Source organism: Pongo pygmaeus, chromosome 12, assembly GCF_028885625.2.
Source record: "Pongo pygmaeus isolate AG05252 chromosome 12, NHGRI_mPonPyg2-v2.0_pri, whole genome shotgun sequence".
Taxonomy (NCBI): domain Eukaryota; kingdom Metazoa; phylum Chordata; class Mammalia; order Primates; family Hominidae; genus Pongo; species Pongo pygmaeus.
Genome location: NC_072385.2, coordinates 102,675,421 through 102,698,618, shown reverse-complemented (window position 1 = coordinate 102,698,618; position 23,198 = coordinate 102,675,421). Strand labels below are relative to the sequence as shown.

General features: G+C 50.3%; 1 protein-coding gene across 1 annotated transcript in view; it reads left to right on the top strand.

The window, feature by feature from the left end:
• Positions 1-18,725, top strand: part of EHD3 (EH domain containing 3) — a 36,840-nt gene extending 18,115 nt beyond the window's left edge. The window contains exons 4-6 of the mRNA XM_054475454.2: positions 10,855-11,267; positions 11,882-12,046; positions 16,505-18,725. Coding sequence (XP_054331429.1) covers positions 10,855-11,267; positions 11,882-12,046; positions 16,505-17,032 — 1,106 coding nt within the window. The 3' untranslated portion in view covers positions 17,033-18,725. The remainder of the gene's footprint in view (positions 1-10,854; positions 11,268-11,881; positions 12,047-16,504) is intronic.
• The last annotated feature ends 4,473 nt before the right edge of the window (positions 18,726-23,198 follow it).

The following is a 23,198-nucleotide window of genomic DNA, read 5'->3' as shown; positions in this document are numbered from 1 at the left end:
GGGGTCGGGAGAGGAATTCAGGTCCACCGTAGCTCAGGAGACAGCTGGCCTCAGTCTTCTCATCTGTAAAATGAAGACATCAATATCAGTCTCACCTCATTGGGTTTATTCATGCTACAAGGGGCACCTTCCATGGCCCTGACCCTGGCTTGCTTCTTAAGTTCCTGAGGAGCTTGCAGCTCTGCAGGGCAGCCAAATGCATACAGAGAAATTCAGCTCAATGGTATCAGTGCTCTGAGTCATAAGAGGAGGGAACCAGGTAGTGAAAGCACTTCAAAAACTGTTCACTCCAGATAAATACGGGATAATTGCTCATTAAAGGAGGTTGCCTGGTATGGTGGTTAGAAGACAGAACTCTGGAGTCAGGCTGGCAGGATTCTAAGCCTGCCTCTGCCACTTCCTAGCACAGTGACCCTCAGCAGGTTTCTTTATTTCAGTTACTTTATCTGAAAAATGGTGTGGGGGGCGGTGGGGGCGGGTGGGGTGGGAATAGTACTATCCATCTTACAGAGTTGTTTGAAGATGAAAAGAAATGCTTAAGATAAAAAGCCTTTTCTGGTTGGCACATAGCAAGTACCTAGTAACCATGAGGGATTATAGATTATCATCATCATCATCATTGTTTTCTTTTTTTTTTTTTGAGACAGAGTCTCACTCTGTTGCCAGGCTGGAGTGCAGTGGCACGATCTCAGCTCACTGCAACCTCTGCCCCCCGGGTTCAAGCGATTCTCCTGCCTCAGCCTCCCGAGTAGCTGAGATTACAGGCGTGCACCACCACACCCAGCTAATTTTTTGTATTTTTAGTAGAGACGGGGTTTTACCATGTTGCCCAGAATGGTCTCGATCTCCTGACCTCGTAATCCACCTACCTTGGCCTCCCAAAGTGTTGGGATTACAGGCGGGAACCACCGTACCCAGCCTGTTTTCTTTTTTCTAACTCTAAAATGCTAGGCAGATGCTGTCAAAAGCTAAAAACAACTGCTCTGGGCCTCCACCCCCAGCCTGTCCTGCCACAGTTTGCTGAGTGTCCTGCATAGCCCCCTACCCTCTCTGTGCTGTATGTTGTATCTCTGGCAAGAAAATCAGATGATGCCACGCCCACCCCAATACTGGAGCTAGTTGCTGGGGCTGGAGCCACATCAGCACTCAGAAGTCAGCCTATTAGGGTAAGGGAGGGCTTTGAACTGCTGGGGATCTCTGGGAAGCAGCTAGAACTCTTGCCTGAAGGGACCTAGGTAGGTGACTCTCTGCAGGTGCCTTCACTCTCTGTGCTCTGTGGCTCTGGCTGGGACACAGATCTGCCCTGCCCATGTCTGTGCCACCATAGTGGGGCCCAGAAACCTTTGCTCTTTCTGCAAGAGCATAGCCTGCCCAGGCCAGCACTGCTCACCCCAGACCCCTCAGAGGAGAGGTCACAGCCTCATGGTGTGACAGGCCAGTGCTCCTGCAGTTGTGTATTGACGAGGCCCAAGTGGTGCAGGCCCTTGGCCCAGGTGCAGGCCACTAGTGCCAGACCTGGGCTTCTGTCCAGTGCTCCTGTGAGCTGCCTTGGTGTCCTCTCTGCAGAAAGCAGCTCTCTTCTGATGAGGGCAGGTGTGTGGTGCAGGGCCAGGCTCGGCTCTTTGAGGCTACACTATGGTTGTGTGTGAGCTGCCATGGCTGGGAGTGGAAAGGGAAGACAGTGAGAGAGGCCCTCCATGTCAGCAGCCTGCTCAAGGGCCAGGTTAACCCCAGTCAGCCCTCCAGGGAAGACACAGCCTGGAGTCCTCATCCTGTAGCAGGTGGGAGGGAGTGGGGAGGCTGAACATCCTGAGAGGAAAGCCCTGCCCTCCCTCCTCACCACCTCTTGCTTTGCTTAGGAGGTGAGACCTGGGAAGAAGAGGGGAAATGAAGCAGCTGAGTCAGGAAGGACTTGGGAAACTGTGTTAGCAGTTCCTGTAATTGGTGGCCTGTGAATTCTGGGACATCACAGTGTCCCCTGGGAAGGGGGTCTTGGAAGACTTGATCTCCTGGCTCCCCATCTCTGGGCTGTATGGTGGAGGTGATAAGGAGCTGGAACCCCTGGCCTGGGAAAATAGGGATGTCTGAGCCTCCCTCCTTCCAGCCAGCACGCACGCTGTAAGCACCTGGCTCCCTGTTCAGGGCCCTGTGGAGGGACAGCACGGGTGGTTTCTCTGTCTTGCTTTGGTTTGTTTCCCGGAGCACCCCCTTTCTCCTAACCCACCTATTCCCAAGCCCAAGTGGTTCATCTGGGGTTCACCCTGCGTTTAAGCCTAAAGGGGATTTGCTGTTTCACTCAGGCAGCTCAGGACTCCTCCGGGAAGGCAGGGGAAAGCCATCCCTTCCCAGTGTGAACTCCGTGGGGGAGTTGCACCTGCAAGGCCAGTGTAGCCTGACCAGTGGGTCCAGACAGGACTCCAGCCTCTGCAGTTTCCAAGGACACTGTACTAGGAGTTCAGAGTTCTGGGCTTTAGAACCTGTGTGTGTCTCAACAAGTCACATTTTCAGTGTCCCCATGTGTAACAAGGGGTAATGATACGCACCACACAGCCATCCTGTGAGGTCCATAGACCACATGAAGACACGCGCCATAGCCCTGGGTCTGGATCACCATAAGCTACCTTCCTCCCTCCCTCCCTGTCAGTTGGCACCACCTATCATACAATCCCAGAGTAATCTGTGTGAATAGTTTCCCTTGTAGTTATGCAGTGCACAGCCTGTGCACCTGTATGTGGCAGGCTGGTTCCCAGGGACTCCTGCCTTCCTCAGTTCCTATCCTATTCTATTCTTTTCCTGTTTCTGTTTTTGTTGTTGTTGTTGTTGCTGTTGTTGTTGTTGTTTTTTTGAGACAGAGTCTCGCTCTGTCACCAAGCTGGAGTGCAGTGGCGCAATCTCGGCTCACTGCAACCTCTGCCTCCTGAGTTCAAGCGATTCTCCTGCCTCAGCCTCCTGAGTAGCTGGGACTACAGGCATGCGCCACCACACCCAGCTAATTTTCGTATTTTTAGTAGAGACAGGGTTTCACTACCTCTCTCCTGCCTTTGTCTTTGGACCCCAGTGACTGCCTTAAGCAAATTAGGCCCTTGGTGTTCTTGCCTGCACTTCCTAATGCCTCCCACCCCACACTAACTAAGCACCAGGTCCCCCTACCTCTGGGAGAAATGATGGCCCCAGGAGTGGCTTTGCAGGCCAGTTTGTTTTCTGCTTTCCTGATTCCAGACTGTAAATGCAGCTGCTGGCAAAAGCAGCCTGCGTTAAAAACAAGAGCTAGAACTGGGCTGCTGGTGCCTGGGGCGGTGCTGACCTCAGCACCCTGAGGAGACCAGGACAGTTGGGGAAAGGGCATCAGACACCCTCAGTTATCTGTGGTATCCCAAACGATGAAAGTTTCCAGGGTGCAGAGCCCCACCCCTTTCTTTCTCACAATTGGCCTTAGAACACATAGTTCCAGTTTAAACTGACACACACCTCCCCCACCCTCCCCCACCCATACCTCCTTTTACACACACACCCACTCCCACACCCACACATGCATACACACTGCTCACACATATCCCGCACATATACACAACTCCCCTCTTCCCCACAGCAACCCCCCCCCCGCCACACACACACAAATGGGTGCATAGAACCAAACTTGCTTTCTCGTGGCCTCTTGCCTGGGGCTCCAAGAGCGCTGGGTTTGGCCACAGAGCAGACTGGGTGCTTCTCGCCTTACTCCAGCCAGCCCAGGCCAGGACCAGACACCCTCGCTCCCTGGGATAGTCCTGCCAACTATGTCATAGACGAGGGTGTCTAGAGCCTGAAACTCAGCCCGCCTTCTGCTCACTGAGCCTCATACCTGGCGCAGGGCTGTGTCTCACCAGATAAAAAGGGGCATGGTTATCAAGTCAGCACAGAGGCCCCTACTGGCCATATTAGACTGCCTGTTCTGCAAAGTGAGCTGCTTCCCAGGGCTCCAAGACCTCAGGCTTCACAGGAAGGGGCACTCGGGCCCCAGGCTGGACTAGGGCGGCAAAGGGTCATCCTTGCTCAGGGTGTGGAACCTCTACTGGGCCTGGGGCGGGGTATGTCTTGTGGGAAGAAGGGTGGGGTGCCTGGGAAGCTGATTCTGGGAGGTCCTGGGCCAGCACTTGTCTCTGGATGCAGATGCATTGGGGTGGCCAGGAGAGGAAGACAGGGAGGTGGTTCCTGGAAGTGGCAGGATGTGCCCCAGCCTGGCTCATTACTGGGAAGAAGTGAGGATACAGCAGGAGTGGGAGGGTTCCAGAAGGCTGAGTGTCCTGAGCTTAGGAACCGCATTTCCTGGCTGCTTCCCAGCTAGAAATCCCCACAGGCGCCACCTTAGGAAAGCAGGGCAGGGCTTTGTGCTCACGTCACAGACTGCACAGCTTGAAGCTCCTCCCCACAGGCCCCTTCCTGCACAGGTGAGCTCAGTAGGGCCAGAGCAGTTTGAAAATTTGCCTGGATCACACATCTAGATTGCGAACTCCGGTCTTCCTATTCCTGGTCCAGTGGCTTCTCAGCACGTTATCATCACCTGCCCAGGAAGAGCACAGAGGGTAGGAATGAGGGCAAACCTCTCATCTCCAGGTTTCCTCTAGGGGTCTTTAGGGCTCAGACCTTGGCAGGTCTGGGCTGATCCTTGCAGCCTCACATTCCTAGCCCATCCAGGGCACCCTCATTGGAGCAGAGCCTGCACTTAAAGGCCTCTGGGTCTTCCCAGACTATGTGCCGGTACAGGCACGCCTGTGCGGGCCCTCCCATGCCTGGGCAGAGCAGCCGAGTCCTGACGCCCTTCAAAAGGCCTTGCCAACCATCTGCTCAGGCCGCTCTTTGCCGTTACTTCTGGGAAGCATCTAATGTGGCATTTCTTCCCCGTTGTCAGCCAAACTCTTCCCACGTTTTGGAAATTGATGCCTCGTTATTCCTCTTTTGCTCAAATGTCTTTAAATCTTGACAGAGATTTTTTTGGGGAGGGATGGGGTTTTGTATGTACCCACCGCAAGTAAGTGCCTGGTTTGAGGGCTCAGCCTCTGAGCTTCAGGCTCACATGGCTGTGAGCTGTTATAGAAAGAGAACGTGGGCTGCAAGTCAAGGAGCTGGGTTCCAGGCCTGAGTTTGCCACCACCTGGCTGTGTGAGCTTGGGCAAGCCCCTTAATCTCTTTGTGTCCAGATTCCCTGTCCTGTAAGATGTGTATGCCCTACTTACCTCCTGGGATACAGAGAATTATGAAGAGCGAATGAGGTCATGTGGCTGGAAACCCGAAGAAGTATGCTGCCCTGTGAGGGCCCAGGCACTGCATGTCAGACCACGAAGGAAGCCGGCGGGTGAGGAAGGGGTGGCTTTCCTTACTGTGTTTGTCTGATTGATTTCCTCCTGCCTGGCATTACTTCAAAGTGCTTTCTTTCCAGTCCTCTGGAGCCTCGGGTTGGAGGGGACCACAGATCCCTGCAGGCTGCCCAGTCCCCAGGCCTGGAGCTGGCTGACTAGACCTCTTAGAGCCAGCAGACTTGTGCTATGAAGTCCAGGAAGGGCAGCTTCTCTGCTCTGTCTCTTGGGGCTTGAATCTCCCCCCACTCACTAGTCCATATTTCATGAACCCTTGGGCTGCCGCAGGTGCCCAAGAGCTACCATTGTGGGTCTCAGAGCCATTGCTGGGACCAGAGAGGGGAAGGGGGCCTGTCACTGGCCATGGCACTCACCGCAGCTGCCGAGGCAGCGTCTGTGCTGTCAGATCTTGTTGCCACGGCTCTACCACAGAGCCCTCATTCAGCTCTACCACAGACCCCTCATTCAGTCATTTGTTATCCCTATTTTGCAGCTGAGAAAATTGAGGTTCAGATTTGCCAAATAAATGAGAAAGCTAATCCTATACCATACCCTTTTTCTTACTGGGTCCAGTCCATACCTTTGAGATACCGCCATTCCTAGATCTGCACCTAAGTCCAGGCCAAGTGAACAACTAAATATCCACCCTACAGATGACACAGGCTCGGGGTTAGCCAGGAGCAGGGAGGTTGAGCTTCAGAGCAACCCATGGAGTCATTGCTTGATGGTCAAGGTCTTCATAGCCACACCTGGCTGGAAGCTTCTGGCATTACTAAGTCTGTAATTGGATAGCAGCTTGCCAGAGCAAGTAGGAGGCCTCTGCTTATAAAATCATAGAAAGAGTTCCCAGAAGCCCTTGGCCTGTCCTCAGGCAGAGGCAGACTTCACACAGGCATCCCCGAGGCCTGTAAAACAGCAGCCTGCAGCCTCTCTCTCTTGCTGTGCCTGCAAAGGGTCCCTTGTAGCTAATCTCCATCCATCCTGTTGTACTCCCCACCCTCACACCTCTGGTCTCAGATGCAGAGAATTGTGAACCGAGAAAGGAAGCTCGGAGGTTGTCCAGCTCAATCCCCTGATTTGACAGGCAAAGAGACAGAGGACTAGAGAGGGGAGATTCTTGCCCAAGGACACACAGTAAATTAGTGGCTAAGCAGAAACGAGAGGTGGGCTCACCCAGGCCAGTGCTCCTCTGGTGACCCCTACAGAGCACATCCCATCTCATAGAAACTAGGGCTTAGAAGGAGTGCTTTACAAAAAACAGCAGGGCAATGAGAACAGCCAAGTTCACAGCTCAGCAGTTTCACCTGCATCCTCTGATTTGTTTAGATCCTCACAATGACCCTACGACTGAGTCACCGATTCCTCCACCATAAAACTGAGGCCCAGAGATTCCTCATTTACTGTTTCCCAGATGCCAAACGTGGAGCAGGGCTCCCATTTCAGTTCCGTTCAGCAAATACTGATAGTGCACCTGCTGTGTGCCACACACCGTGCTGGGTGCAGGGGAAGCCCAGAAGGGTGAGGTGCTGCCCCTGCCCTATCCAGCTCCCAGTGCACCGAGGATGATTTCAGTGAGCTGAAGAGCAGAACAGGAGCGTGCATGATGCTACAAGACCACCGAGGGCAGGAACAGGGATGGGCAGGGGTCTATCCTGTTCTGGCAGCATGGACATATTGCTGCCCCTCAGCCTTTGCAGACACAGCCTTCTCTTACATCGCTGGTGTCATCAGGGATTGCAGCAAAGTTGCAGGGACAGAGCTTCTTCTCTTCTCTGCAGCTTCTCTGGTGTCTTTGTTTTCCCCAGCCTGATGGAGGCGTGGCTACAGTGCAAGAGTTGAGTTTGGAGTTCAGGTCTTGGCTCTGACCCCCAGCATTGCATGGCCTTGGGCCTTTCTCTCACCCTCTATAAACCTCCATTACCTTGTCAGCATAGGACTCAACACTGGCTGCCCTGGCTGCCTTAGCCTGTTCTGAGCCATTGAGCAAATGCATTGGGGCTGAGATTTGCTGGACAGGTGAGAGGGAGCTGCAGCTCAGTCTTGGTCCTCCCAGCAGCCCCTCCTGTGACCTGCACTGGCACAGCTAAAATCCAGATTGGGGAATAAGGAGCAGCAGAAGGCCAGAGGCCTGGCAGGGAGTTGTGGAGGGGCCCTGCTGCCCTCCTGCTGTGAGCTGTTTGCAGAGGTGGGGGTTGGGGATTTTCTTAGCCCTGTGGCCCCTCCCTACCCACAGCTCTGAGGGACTGCCTTTGGGAGGTGACAGCAGCCTTGCCATGCGCTGTGCTGAAGGGAAGATAAAAATAGGCTGGAGCCATCCCTGAGGAGGGAAGGAGGGACAGAGGGATGTAGGAAGGAGGGGAGTAGTACAGGCTGCAGGCTTCACCTAGAGTGGGAATGCTTAGGCCTCCGGGGCTCCAGTGAGGAGCTGGCAGTGCCTGCATGCCAGGGAGGGAGGCAGGGAGCGGCCAGGTGCGGAATGGCTGGATGGCTGACAGCTGGGTCATCTGGCCTCACGACTCGCCAACTGTTTGACTCTCTCCTCTCTGAACCTCAGTTTCCTCCCCTGGAACTGAGAACGATACTCCTCGCACTGCCTGCCTCAGAGCGTGTCGTGAGGGTGAAATGAGATAATGACATGAACATCTTACCGTCTGCAGCAAGCACTGAACTTGGAGTTGGAGGCTAGGGGTCGTGTCTCATGGGTGGTATTGGCTGAGTCACTTAACTCATAGAGTTTGCGTGAACATCTCCGAGGGAGGGTTGATGATGCACCTGCCCACTGGGCAGAGCAGCCTCTGAAGCACTTTCTTTGGCTTTGACTCTGAGCCGAGACAGGGCACCTGTCTTCTAAAGAGAAGGCAAAATCTAGTTCACACCAGGCCCTCAATGACGCACCCATCAGGGACTATCCTCAGGATGGTACCTGGATATCTCCAGGTACTAGGCCAGCTCTGCCCCTTCCTGAGCCTCAGTTTCCCTATCTGTAAATCAGGAAGTTGGACCATTGATTGCTAAGCTCCTCGTAGCCTCATAGCCTCATGGGTCTATGCCACAGGAGCAGGGGGAGAAGACTCATGTGTTAGTTGAGCTGTATATTAATTGAGCAGCTGACAGATCTTGGAGAAAATCACATGCGAATGGGAATGCTTGGAACCACTTCATTTACCAAAGACAGAGGAGTTGAAAATGGAGTAGTACCAGTATCCAGGTAACCAAAGGAGGGTTTGGCCTTCCTTTGTTTGTTAGAATTCTCTTACAGCCACCAGAAAAACGTTACAGGGTTCCCCCAGGAAGATTTAGGGCAGCAAGTTTTCCCGACCATGCTGATCCCATCCCCCTACCCCCTGTGGCAGTGCCTCCACATGTCCTAAATATGTACCCCACTGGGTGTTCACTAGATGCCACATGGTGGGAGAAAGGCTTTTTAAACCTAGCTCCGTTGGCTCCATTCATCCTCATCCCCCACCCCATCGATGCCTGCTACTTAGTCTGAAATGACAGCCTTTGAAGGTGAAAGCCAACTCAGTGCAGTGGTTCATAGCACTGACTCCAGGGCTACCTTCCTGGACTTGAGTCCCAGCCCATTGCTTACCAGCTGGGTGACGTTAGACAAGTTCCTTTATCTGTTTGTATCTCTGGTTACTCCTCAGAGAAGTGGGGCTGATATTAGTATCTAATGACCCTACATAGAGTCATTGTGAGGATTAAAGGAATTAATGATTATAAAGTACTTAGGTCAGTACTATGCTATTGTTATTTTTATGGGCCAGTCATATTCAAAGTGTGGCCCTTGGGCCAACAGCATCAGAATCTTCTGGAAGCTTGTTAGAAATGCTCTGCACCAGACCTACTGAATCAGAAACTTTGCGGATGGAGTCCAACCATCTGGGTTTTAAGAAGCCCTGTGGGGGATTCTGATGCAGGCTAAGTTAGGACCCCTGTTACAGACAATCAGAGCTTCTTAAGTCTGACTCACTCACAAGGCAGTTGCCTGATGATCTTGCCTGGTCTCTAGCCTCCCTCTGTGAGGCAGGGCAGGCTTTTTCCTAATGATTTGGTTTCCCATGTGATGGTGGCAATGAGCTTTGGGTCCCCAGTGTGTGTCGCCTTGGAACCCTTGTGCTATGGGGAGCCAGGATGTTTGGTCACTTTAGTACCCAAGAAAGAGCTCCTACCTCGGTGCCAGAGGTATGCCACGGGGGAGTGGCAGGAGGAGAGGCTGAGAACCCTGCTGAGACTCAGAATGGGAAAGCCTGACACTTCCATCCTCAGGCCACTGCTGCTGCTCATGGGCTGTGTGCCCTTTGACAAATCACTTGACTTCTCTGAGCCCCACTTCCTTATCTCTTGTCTTCCTATTTTATGTAAGAGGAGCCTGAGACGTAGAGGTAAGACCTACTGGGGCTCTGGGTGTCAGTGAATGTATAGACTGTTGGTCTACCCTCCTGCTTTCAGCCCCTACTGAATCCACAGCTACTTGGGATTGAGCAGAACTTCTGTGGGGCTCCTGTAACCAGTCTGACCTAAAGCAGCTTAGTGCTAGATAACCAAAGTGCAGGTGGCCAGAGTTCCAGTCACATCCTAAGGAAGAAACCCCTTGTGGTTTCAAGAGTTGGGAATTTTGTGCTGCAGCTGATTACAAAGGAAAGAGCCTGAGTGAGAACAAGATGTTTTTATAACAAGAATTGCAGATTTCTTCCAGACCAGTGATAGGCATGGTCTGAACCATCATCAGTATCTGCTTTTTACTGTTTCATTGTTTTCAGACCTTAGAAAGAATTTCTGAGTCTTTGTGTCAGATTAGGTGTCCAGACTTTCTTTTCTAGCAGGCTGCTAAATGCAGTAAGCATGGATAGGGGAGCTGGATAGTGGCTGTGCCTTATGGAAATAATGATGTTAATAAGAGTTACTAGGCCAGGCGCAGTGGCTGGCTGGGGGCGGTGGCTCACACCTGTAATCCCAGCACTTTGGGAGGCCAAGGCAGGCGGATCACCTGAGGTCAGGAGTTCAAGACTCAGCCTGGCTAACATGGTTAAACCTGTCTCTACTAAAAATACAAAAATTAGACAGGAATGGTGGCACATGCCTGTAATCCCAGCTACTCGGGAGGCTGAGGCAGGAAAATCGCTTGACCCCAGGAGGCAGAGGTTGCAGCGAGCAGAGACGGTGCCACTACACTCCAGCCTGGGTGACAGAGTGAGACTCCGTCTCAAAAAAAAAAAGTAACTAGCATTTACTGAGCACCTACTAAGTGCTGGATTCTAAGAGTATTTAATCTTCATAGTTCTATTAATTAGGTATTCATATTATTTTAGTATTTAATAGTATTTTTAGATGAAAAAAATTCTACGAGACATTGAGTAATTTGCTGGAGTCCAAACAGTTAAAATGTGGAGGAGCCAGGATTTAAACTTAGATCTGACTCCTAAGACTGTGTTATTTCTACCACACCCGACTGCTTCTCCAAACCCCTACCCTATACCCCAAAGGCCCCAGCCCCTGATTGTCCCTCTGCCGGCAGGGTATGACTTTGCAGCTGTCCTTGAGTGGTTTGCCGAGCGGGTTGACCGCATCATTCTGCTCTTCGATGCCCACAAACTGGACATCTCTGATGAGTTCTCAGAAGTCATCAAAGCCCTCAAGAACCACGAGGACAAGATGCGGGTGGTGCTGAACAAAGCTGACCAGATCGAGACACAGCAGCTGATGCGGGTGTACGGGGCCCTCATGTGGTCCTTGGGGAAGATCGTGAACACCCCAGAGGTGATCCGGGTCTACATCGGCTCCTTCTGGTCCCACCCCCTCCTCATCCCTGACAACCGGAAGCTCTTTGAGGCTGAGGAACAGGACCTATTCAGGGACATCCAGAGTCTGCCCCGAAATGCTGCCCTGCGCAAGCTCAACGACCTCATCAAAAGGGCCAGGCTGGCCAAGGTGAGGCAGCCCCCTGGGAGGTGGGCAGCTTGGGCAGGGGCCGAGAGTTTGGGGTCAGCTGCAGGAGCTGAGGGTTACTGCCTCCAACAGCCAGTGCATCATGTGTGTGACACCAAGGGGCAGGACAGTACGGGAGCCATGGTTACAAGCTCTCAGGTCAGATGGCCAGATTGGAACTGACTCCATTGTTTACTGTCTGTGGGATTCCCAGCCTTGGCAAGGCCTTTAGTCTCTCTGTGCCTCTGTCTGCATCTGTAAAATGAAGGGGTTGTTGGAGGATAAAGTGAAATAAAGAGTCTCAAAGCCCTTATCACAGTGTCTGGCACCTTCAGAGATGCTCAGCAAATGTCAGCTGCTGGTATTGTCTTCAGTAGCAGCAACATGACCACCTCACCCTGCCTTGACCATAGCTCCCCACAACCTCACCTTGCCCGCATAACATAGAAAAACAGCCCAGCCCTGCAAGCAACGTGGAGGCATGAGGGTAGAGGTAGAAAGTATTTCAGAAGTTGGAGCAGGAGGAGGTGGGAGGGTTACAGGGGAAGAGCCATCCTAGAAGGAAGGGACCGTCCAGGGTCTTGATGTGAAGGCTTCTCTCTGGCCTTGTTTGTCAGGTCCATGCCTACATCATCAGCTCTCTGAAGAAGGAGATGCCCTCGGTGTTCGGGAAGGACAACAAGAAGAAGGAGCTGGTGAACAACCTGGCCGAGATCTATAGCCGGATTGAGCGGGAGCACCAGATCTCACCTGGGGACTTCCCCAATCTGAAGAGGATGCAGGTAGAGAGAGTTGGGGGCTCTAAGACAAGGGACAGTGTCCCAAGAGCTGGCTGAGCAGCCTGAGTATGGAGGAGGCCACTCTTGGAGCCCCCCAGGGAGAACCCAGCCCAGAATCTGCAGGCAAGGCGGTGGCCCAGGATCTGCACTCCCAGCTGGGCCATCACTGGCCCAACAGGGGCCGTGTCTGGGCCTGGGGAGAAACACGGAGCCCACCGCCCCAGTGGTGCAGGTGTGTTAGATGATGTTGGGGGGCTGACACCTCCAGTTAATGACCTTCTCTATTCACGGCCACCACAGGCCTGACATCCCTACCATCTCTGGTGCAGTGGATGGGTCACCTGACCAAGGTTTTCCAGGCTCTTAAAGTGCTTGAGTTTACATCCGAGGTCCCCCTTATGAGCAATTTGGGACACAAGCTTTGGGGATGCAGAAGTGCACACAGGAACTCATCATCTTTGGGTCATATTGCAGGTGCCTATCTTGGGCCAGTGGCCATCACACATGGTTTCTTATGGCTTTCCCCAAAGCACTCCTCAGAGGGAGGCATTTTTCATCTGCCTTTTTACAGAAGAACCAGAGGTCTCAGCATTTTCTGAGTGTAGCATTCACACAGGCCACAAGAAGAAAAGCCAGGAGCTGGGCCCAAAGGTCCAAGCAGGAAACCACAACATTGACTGGATCCTCTGAGCCTCCATCTCCTCATCTGTAAACTGAAGCTACAGAATCACGCCTTATACAGGTGTTGTGAGCATCAGTGAGATAATCTTTGCAAAGCCCTTAGCACAAAGCCAGACAGACTATGCCCTTAGTACACAGTAGCAAATCATTAGGTGGGCAGAGGGAGGTGGGTGCTGAGCACAAAGCACCTACCCTCTGTACAATGTTTGCAACTTCTTATGATTCTAGAATTAGGGAATTAAAGGCCAGGCGCAGTGGCTCACGCCTGTAATCCCAGCAATTTGGGAGGCCGAGGGAGGCAGATCACCTGAGGCCAGGAGTTCGAGACCAGCCTGGCCAACATGGCAAAACTTCCACTAAAAATACAAAAAAAATTAACTGGGCATGGTGACAAGCACCTGTAATCCCAGCTACTCGGGAGGCTGAGGCATGAGAATCACTTGAACCCAGGAGGCAGAGGTTGCAGTGAGCCAAGATTGTGCCACTGCACTTCAGCCTGGGCGACAGAGAAAGACTCCATCTCAAAAAATAAAAAAATTAGGGAATTAGAAAAATCAAAAAATAGCAGCCACAGAAGCACTTAATAGATGCTGTTGCTCTTGTATTGATCTTTAGCTTGGGAATCAGTTTCTCAGTTTAAATCTAGGTTTTTCATAACATCACTATAGTCCTGAATAGGCATTTTTAGTTTCCTATCTGGCAAAAGGAAAAGAAAAAAATACACGTTCCAAGTATTTGGAATTTGTTCATGTGTCCATTCATTCGTATAACCACCTACCACGAGCCATTCACTAACCAGCATTGCTTTTGTTTTGCGGGTTTCCCGGTCCTTGACTTGGAGCACTTCAGCTCTTCACTTCTGCTTTTGTTAAGAATTTAATGATTTGTAAGCAAACATTTGGGAAGATAACATTTGAAAGGGACCCTAAGACCCCAGTTTTAATGTGAGGAATTCTTTCAAAACAAAGATTCTCACCTCATTTGTTTGCCAGTTCGCTGTTCTGTTCTGCAGTTCAACATGCTGAATCCACAATGTAAACAGCTGTCCTGTGCGGGTGTCCATGTAGGGTAATGGGAGCACCCACCATGCCCCCTAGTTGATACTGGGACCCCTGCATGGGAGCCCACCAAACACACCTACATGAGAGCAGGCTGGGAGAGGCAGGAGGAACGAGAGGTGGGAGGACCTTGGGACGTGATGCTCTGAGGGGTGGGAGACAGGGCCCTGTCTGCTCCTCCTCCAGGAGGCCTTCAGCCCTGAGGCCTTCCTGGCTCAGCCCCACCCTAGGAGGGAGATGAGAAGTACCCAGGCTAACACTTGCCCTAGAAGGCTGTGGGTGTTTTCTGCATTTTTCTGCAGCAAACTAGCTGTGCTTCACCCTGTGTACTGGCCTCTCCCCATCCTCTGGAGAGTTAGGTGGCCAGAGCCAGGGCAGGAGCAGAAAGCTGTCACCTTATCACCCTCTAGAGGCCATGGAGAAGCTGGTGTTCTAGACTCGAAAACTTTCACAATTGCAGAGACCTGCAAAGTGGAAGATATTTCTTTTATGGTGTGGTGTGGGTTGTCATGTGAAGGCAAGGGGAGCTCTTTGAAAATCGGCATGCCCACCTGCCTGCCTGTGCCTACTGTGTCAAACCCTCGGGGGCAGTCATGCCTTGCTAATGACAGGGACACATCCTCAGTAATGCATTGTTAGGTGATTTTGTCGTTGTGTGTGAACACCATAGAATGTATATACACAAACCTGCACGGTAGGACCTACCACACACCTGGGCTATATGGTATGATGACCTGTCGCTTCCAGGCCACAAACCTAGCATGTGACTATACTGAAGGTTGTAGGCAATTGTAACACAATGTATTTGTGTATCTAAATATAGAAATGGTACAGTAAAAATACAGTAAGGAAAGATAAACCGTGGTACACTTGTACAGGACACTTACCGTGAATGGAGCTTGCAGAATTGGAAGTTGCTTTGGGTGGGCCAGTGAGTGAGTGGTGAGTGAGTGTGAAGGCCTAGGACATCACTGTACACGGCTGTAGACTTTAGAAACACTGTACACTTAGACTACACTACATTTATTTTTAGAAACATTTTCTTTCTTCAGTAATAAATTAACATTTCTACTTTACAGACTTTTTTTTTTTTTTTTTTTTGATACAGAGTCTCACTCTGTCGCCAGGCTAGAGTGCAGTGGTGTGATCTCGGCTCACTGCAACCTCCACCTCCAGGTTCAAGCGATTCTCCTCAGCCTCCCGAGTAGCTGGGACCACAGGCATGTGCCACCATGCCCAGCTAAATTTTTTGTGTGTTTTTAGTAGAGACGGGGTTTTCACCATATTGGCCAGGATGGTCTCATCTCTTGACCTCGTGATCCGCCCACCTCGGCCTTCCAAAGTGCTGGGATTACAGGCATGAGCCACCGTGCCCAGCCTACAGATTTTTGACTCTTGTAGTAACAATTAGCTTAAAACATACATTGTATATCTATACACAAATATTTTCTTTATATCCTTATTCTATAAGTTTTTTCTATTTAAAAAAATTTATTTTTTACTTTTTTATTTTTGTGTGGGCTAAAAACTAAGACGCAAACACCCATGCTAGTCTAGGCCTACACAGGGTCAGCATCATCAGTTTCGCTGTCTTCACCTCCACATCTTGTCCCACTGGAAGGTCTTCAGAGACAGTAACACACATGGAGCTGTCATCTCCTGTAATAACAATGCCTTCTTCTGGAATGCCTCCTGAAGGGCCTGCCTGAGGTTGTTTTACTGTTAACATTTTTTTTTAAATAAGTAGAAAGAATACACTCTAAAATAACGATAAAATGTACAGTATAGTAAATATTTACATAAACCAGTAACATAGTCATTATCATTATTCGGTATTATGTACTCTATGTAAATGTGTGTGCTAGATTTTTATACCACTGGCAGCGCAGTAGGTTTGTTTACACCAGCATCACCACAACACATAATGCGTTGTGTTATGTACAGTGACTACAATGTCACTAGGCAAAAGGAATTTCCCAGCTCCCTTATTATCTTCTGGGACCCTCGTCATATGTATGGTCCCTCATTGACTGAAACATTGTAATGCAGTGCATGACTGTATTTTGAAAACTCTCTTCAGGTGACTCTGATGAGCATCCTGATTAAGAACCATAATTTGGGGATGACCTTTGGCTTCTGTTATGATTTGGTTTTAGTACCCTGTGCCCTGTTTTGTTTTTGTTTTTGTTTTCACTAAGTGGGGATAGAATGTGATTTTCCTACCTCAGAAGGGCACTGGGGGAGTGAACAAGGTAATGTAATGAAGACATTTGTGGTGATTTTCAAGTACAGTATAACCCTTATTAAAGTAGAGGCCCACATGACCCAGTCTCAGAAGTACAGCATTCAAGAGACATGATTCAATAGCCAAAACTGACTTAAAGAGAAATGTAATGATTTCCTCTCTGGAATGACATTAAAGGGGATTGAAATAAATAGATCATGCCAATACTTGTTAAATTTCCCTTTCTTCCCCAGCCCCTACAACTCTTCTACTCCCTCCTGAAAAGTCCCATCATCAGCCCAGTGGGCCTTTATTCCCCTCCTCTCTCATACCTTTGATTACCACGTGATGTCCATCAGCTGAGCCTCTAGGTTACACATCTTTCATTGTAGAAAGGGATCAGCTGTGAACATTCTGGTGTTCATAGGAGGCACGTGACAAATGGAGGGCTCTCCTTTCATTGTATCCTATCTTCATCTTCTCTCCTCCTCTTCCCAGGACCAGCTGCAGGCCCAGGACTTTAGCAAGTTCCAGCCGCTGAAGAGCAAGCTGCTGGAGGTAGTGGACGACATGCTGGCCCATGACATTGCCCAGCTCATGGTGCTAGTGCGCCAGGAGGAGTCACAGCGGCCCATCCAGATGGTGAAGGGCGGAGCGTTCGAGGGCACCCTGCATGGCCCCTTTGGGCACGGCTATGGGGAGGGGGCTGGAGAAGGTATCGATGATGCTGAGTGGGTGGTGGCCAGGGACAAGCCCATGTACGACGAGATCTTCTACACCCTGTCGCCGGTGGATGGCAAGATCACAGGCGCTAATGCCAAGAAGGAGATGGTGCGCTCCAAGCTGCCCAACAGTGTGCTGGGCAAGATCTGGAAGCTGGCCGACATTGACAAGGATGGCATGCTGGATGACGAGGAGTTTGCACTGGCCAACCACCTCATCAAAGTCAAGCTGGAGGGGCACGAGCTGCCCAACGAGCTGCCTGCCCACCTTCTGCCCCCGTCCAAGAGGAAAGTTGCCGAGTGATGGGGTGGGGGGACATTCAGACAGGCAAGTATTAGAGGAGGAGATGGGAGCGGTGACTATACACACACACACACACACACACACACACACACACACACATGCACACACACATATGCAGATCTTGACATTGCTCTGTAGGTGAGAGAGGATCATGACGCCCATGTTTGCAGCTGATACTTGTTTGGGCACACCTCCAAGTTCTCGGGATTAGTAGAAGGACAAGAGCACTCCCAGGCCCCAGAGTCTAAGCCTAAGTCTCCATCCCTCTCCCCCTCTCCTCAGCCACTCCCCAAAGACGAGACCTGAGGCAATTCACTTGCCAGCACAGATGGCCAACCCACCTCCAGATTCCCCAGTGCCTCCACATCCGGGCTCTGAGCAGATGGAAAAGACTTTTCGTTTAGTAGACAATTCACTTCTTTTTCTGTGCTTCCCCTACCTGCTTTGGCTTCCTAATAAGAAATCCATTCAGGAGCTAGGAGATCTGAGGGCGGGGGGGCAGCTGCAGGGAGGAGAGGTGAGAAAGGAAGCATCTTCTAGAGACATTGGCCCAGGAGCTCTGTTCTTTCCTAATCTAAGCCTCTGTCATCTTCGGCAAACCTTGCTTTGAACTCTGCCAGTATTTCATTTTAAAGAATCCCAGAGTGGGAGAGAGAAGAGAAAAAAATTGATAGAGTGAGGAAATGGTCCTGTAGTCTACTGAAAACCAGTCAAGGTGGTTTTAGTCCATAGATTTTGTTAGATGTTCTTTCCACCTGGCCTATGATGTTTAGATGTTCATACTTGACTCACATTTACCCAGCCCCTCCTGCGTGCCAGGAGCTATGTTAGGCACTTTATATACATTATTCTATGTGGCCCTCACTGATGCCCCAGGGAAGTATGCATTAGCCTTCCCATTTTGCAGATGAGGAGGTTGAGTAGCCTCAGAAGGGTTTAGGCGACCTTGTGAAACTCACAGAAGTCACGTGATGGAGAGAGGATTCAAAGCCAGGGCCTCAGACCCTCACACGCTTGTCTGTGCTATGATGTGTGCAGGATCCCAGCATTGATACCCAATGACAAACTATGGAGAACAAGCAAAGTATGCAGGCCCCCTGCAGCCTCCCAGGACAGGCTGGCAAGGGAGGAGGGCTGGCCAGCATTTGGTGGGCCATCAGTCTGGCCATCTGTCATGTCACAGAAGCAAACCGTGCCTTCTGGCTCTGCGCCCCATATTCCCAGCATCATAGACATCCAACAGCACCAGCAGGAGAGTGGGCTAGCCTGCTGGATGCTGTTCGTGCCTGTCCCTGCTCTGCCTCCCACCCAGTTGCCTGAATCATCCCAGCTCAGATGCAGCCACTGTCTCTTGTCAAGTGGGACCTCATGCTCATTCTCAGAAGGCTAACTTGAGAGGTTTGGGGCCTTGTTCCCCAGAGGGTCCCCAGGGACTCTGCAGTGTCCTTGGCAAATCCCCACTGTACTCAATGCCCTACATTCTCTTTCATGGTCTCTCGCCTGGCTTGCTTCATGGCCACTGAGCCAGTCACTTTGTATGCTATGCTCCTACTGTGATGGAAAACAAAATGAGTATAACTTATTTTATATCCATATTCAGACGATATAGAGAATATTCCATGTATCTATGACGTGCTTACTACTGCAGTGCATTTGTCATTAGTCTTCATGTTAATACATTTATTCTTTGGTACCTGCCTGGCCACAGAGCATCATTCAGTGGAGGCTGAGGGAGAAGGGCTGGGTTCTTACTTGGGGTTCCTGGTGGACTCTTTGGCTGGAAAGGGCTCACTGGGGCTACCCAATGGCCAGCATCCACAACCAGCTTCCCAGTGGGCTGGAGTTTGTCTAGGCTCAGTGACCAGCCCAGGCACAGCTGGTGGAACCACCTCTCCCTACTCCTCTGGAGTGAAGATGTTCCCCAAGCCCCTGGGCTTCCTTCTGCAAATACACATTTCTCTTTCACATGAAATAAAGGGCAGACAAAGCCCAGGCAAAGAGGTCTCACCTGCTCTGGAGAAAAGCCTTGAGTGCCGAGTGCAGGTTAGGGACCATTTCTCAGCTCCACACCTTTCTTTGAGCTGAAGGAGAAATGGGAAGGAAATAGCAGAGGTAGGTGAAGTTCCTGTCTTTTTATTTTATAGGAAAGGGAGATGTCTGTTATCCCCTTTCTTCACTGCCACTGGACACACATGCCGCTTTCCTGCCCTTCTACATACCCTGCCTCTCTTCCCTCTTTTCGTCTTGAAGTCTCCACCCGGGAGAGACCTGTGAGATGTGGGAATTCCATGTTTGCACAGCTCCCATCTCCCTGGAAAGAGGAACTGATGTTTGAGGGGACAGATGTGGGTCACTTTCCCTGGCAGTGCCCTCTAGCCTTGCTGCCTTGGCTTTCTGACCCCTTCCAGGCTTCAGGGGCCTGGGAGATCTCATGCCTCAGCCCAGGAAACATTTAATAGGGAAAGCAGAGACATGTCATGTCAGCCCCACAGACAAGAATTTCTAGAGCACTTGTCCTGTTGTTCCTTGTCCGCACATTATTCAGTCTGGGCCATGGAATCCACCCAATAAACACAGCAACACCCTATGCTACTGACCAAGCAAAGCTTGCCCCTGGTACCAAAGAGCTAAATCATGACCAAAGTGTGACATGAATGTAACCGAAATGCGGGTTAGTTGCTCAATGTATGCAAAGTCCCATGGACAAGGGTGAAGTCTGATACCAATAAAGTGAATGTATTCTAAAGCTAGCTTGGAGAAGGGGCACACAACGTCCTGCCTTTCAATGTGCCGCTTCCCCTTTGGAGCAGAAAGCAGGCACTTTGATAAGGTAAGGGAGCAAGTGAGCAAGGGTCCGCCTGATAGCATGGTGCCTTATCTACTGGACAGTTAGGTTGGGCATTCCTGGGCAAAAATAAATTTTTAAAGTGGCCAAGTAGGCATACTTTAGATATACCCTCCTAGTGAATGAAAGTCCCGAGGCAGCCCCTGGAGGGTGGGAGTTCCAAGGCAACCCCTGGAGGTGAAAGCTCAAGGAGGGCATGTTTTGGTCTGCAAATTGGCAGTCAATTCTGGAGGACTATTTTGGAGCAGAGAGATGAACTTGCCCTGTAAGGGAATGTCTAGTGAAGGGGAGATGATAGTTTATATTTGCATTTCCCTTTTCTTGAGACGGAGTCTCACTCTGTCGCACAGGCTGGAGTGCAGTGGTGTGATCCCGGCTCGCTGCCACCTCTGCCTCCCAGGTTCAAACCATTCTTGTGCCTCAGCCTCCCAAGTAGCTGGGACTTACAGATACCCACCACCACACCTGGCTAATTTTTTTTTTTTTTTTTTTTTTTACTTTTAGTGAAAACAGGGTTTCACCATGTTGGCCAGGCTGGTCTAGAATTCCTGACCTCAAGTGATCTGTCCACCTCGGCCTCCCAAAGTGCTGGGATTAGAGGCATAGGCAAGAGCCACTGCGCCAGGCCTATATTTGCATTTCTAAAGGGCTACCTAGGAAGTTGGGAATCCAGGAAATGGAAAAAAGAAGCGAGGAAAAAAAAAACACCTCTTAGAAAACTGGGGTGCTCATTTACATGAATATTTCCAGATGACACCACTGAACCATAGCAGGGCATGGGCCTTGGTTTGCAGAGTGATGAGAGGTTGCCCTGAGTCATCCCCACTTCCATTTGGTTCCAAAACCTGTATTTATGAGTTAACTCATCAGAATCTGCTGAATGGCCTGAAGAGAATAGGCTTGTTTATTCTTCCTATGCGATGCTGTCTGGAGTCTATACACCCTCAATCCTTTATTTAATTTCTCCATCCATTCATCCCTCGATCTTTTTTACATTCAAAAGATGCTGAGCACCTCTTACAGAAAACATCCTGAGGGAGAATATAGAGATTCATTCCTTGAGTCATTCAAAAACACTCAATAAAGTCTACCTGAGTGTAGAGACAATTCTATATGGTTCAAAGAGCTCACAGCCTAGTAAAGGGGATGAGGCATTTATGCAAACACTGATAATACGGTGAGGGAACATGAAAGGGGGGTGCTCAAGAAAGTCAGAAATGGCTTCAAACTGGGGAGAAGGTGGTCAGAGAAAGCCTGTAGCAGGGTGGGCACTGGAATTGAGAAACCGTCTGGGGCCAACCTCTTGGGCCTGTTTCCTTCCTAATCTAAGGAAGACAGGCAGAATTTTTACATAAAACACAACACAGAGCATTCTCAGCCCACTAAATCATGACAGACTGAGAACCACTGAAGTATTTGTGGAAAAGCATGATTAGAATTTTGCCTCTGGGGACTGTGCTGTTTTTTCATAGGCCATTTTCAAGTGAAAATTGTATCAGTATCTTTAAAGTTGAAACGTTAAGTGCCTGGAGGGAAAGAAAAATGGCGATGGAAGAATGTCAGTTATCCCGGCCGAGTGATGAGGACACTGGGGACACGTCATGGGCACAGACTCCTCATTAGTTCTGTTTACCACAGGTCGGTTCTTCTGTCCTCTGGCTCGTGGGAGGACTTTGGTTTTCTCCCTTTGAAGTAAGTGAGCTGTGTGACTTGCTTTGGCTCATGAAATAGGTGTGTAAGCAACATGTCTCCTCCTTGCAGAGATAAATGTGCAATTTGCCACATTCTGCTTTTCCTGCCTCTCCAGGAATGTGTGTGGGAGTGAGTGTGAAAATGGAGCCTAAGTCCTGGGTCATGCTAAAACCCCTTCCCGACCTACACTGGACAGATGCCATGAAAAAGACATAAACTCCATCATTTTACTGTTAAACCATTGATAGTCATGGGGCTGTTACCTGACATAGCCTATACCATCATGACCAGCAGACCTGGTAAGTCTTTCAATAGTTTAGCCCATGGAGCAAATGAAAAGGAAAGAAAGTTCCTTGGAAACCAAGTTCCTGCCTTCTTAAGAACTGAGGTTGGCCAGGTGCAGTGGCTCACGCCTGTAATCCCAGCACTTTGGGAGGCTGAGGTGGGTGGATCACGAGGTCAGGAGTTCAAGACCAGCCTGGCCAATATGGTGAAACCCCGTCTCTACTAAAAATACAAAAATTAGCCGGGCATGGTGGTGTGTGCCTGTAGTCCCAGCTCCTCGTGAGGCTGAGGCAGAATAATCGCTTGAACCTGGGAGGCGGAGGCTGCAGGGAGGCGAGATTGCACTACTGTACTCCAGCCTGGGCGACAGAGTGAAACTCTGTCTCAAAAAAAAAAAAAAGAAAGAAAGAAAGAAAAAAAGAACTGAGGTCACTGGAAGCTGAAGGGATGGGTGATTCACATAAAGCCCTTCAGTGTCTGAGTTGTATTCTGCCATATCCTAGCCCCACCCTTCAGTGTGACTTTTTAAGTTGGAGAACTTTCCACTTACAGTGTCAAATGCGAACAGGACTTGCCTTCTCTCTGCAGGAATGTAGGTACTGGGGATTGACTGGGTATTTGTCTGCCTAGGGTTATACAGGGAGGTATCCAGGTTGGAAAGAGTAAAATTGCAATTCCCAGACTCCCTTGCAGCCAGGTTCAGGATGTGATTTTAGGTCCCTCCAACCAGATATACTTATGGGAGACTGTGCTGTAGCAGATCATGCCAGAGGTGGACCCAGCAGCTATACAGCTGTAACAGCAGCTCTCTGGCTTCGCAGCTTCCTATACTTGCTCAAGAAGCTGGAAGTCTTGTTTGTGAGGTTGGAGAAACAATGGCAACAATGGTAGCACTGTAAGCAACCATCCGCCACTTTGTGTTTGCTCACCTACCTATGGTGCCTGAGCACTGCTGCCATGTACAGATTGCACAGAGGGGACCTGGGCTGCAGCAGGAGAGGCTTCATGGAGGGTGTGTGTGTGTGTGTGTGTGTGTGTGTGTGTGCGCGTCTCTATGTTTGGGTCAGGTTGGGACACTACACAGAGGTGGTTTTTGCAAGATAATTGAAGATAGGAGAGGACATGGCAGCGTTTCTCAGAAAGAATGCTGCGGGGGAGTTTTCAAAGCAAGAATCCTGTCCTAAGAATTAATTGGGATGAATATGTGCATGTTAGTTGAGGCTATAAAATAAGGACATGTTAGAAGTAGCAGTTCTATGTCCTTCCCTTAGAATTTCATGAAGTGTATGGTACCCTTCCCCACCCCAGGGCGCATCACTGAAGCGTAGTGGTGGCAGCCATGGC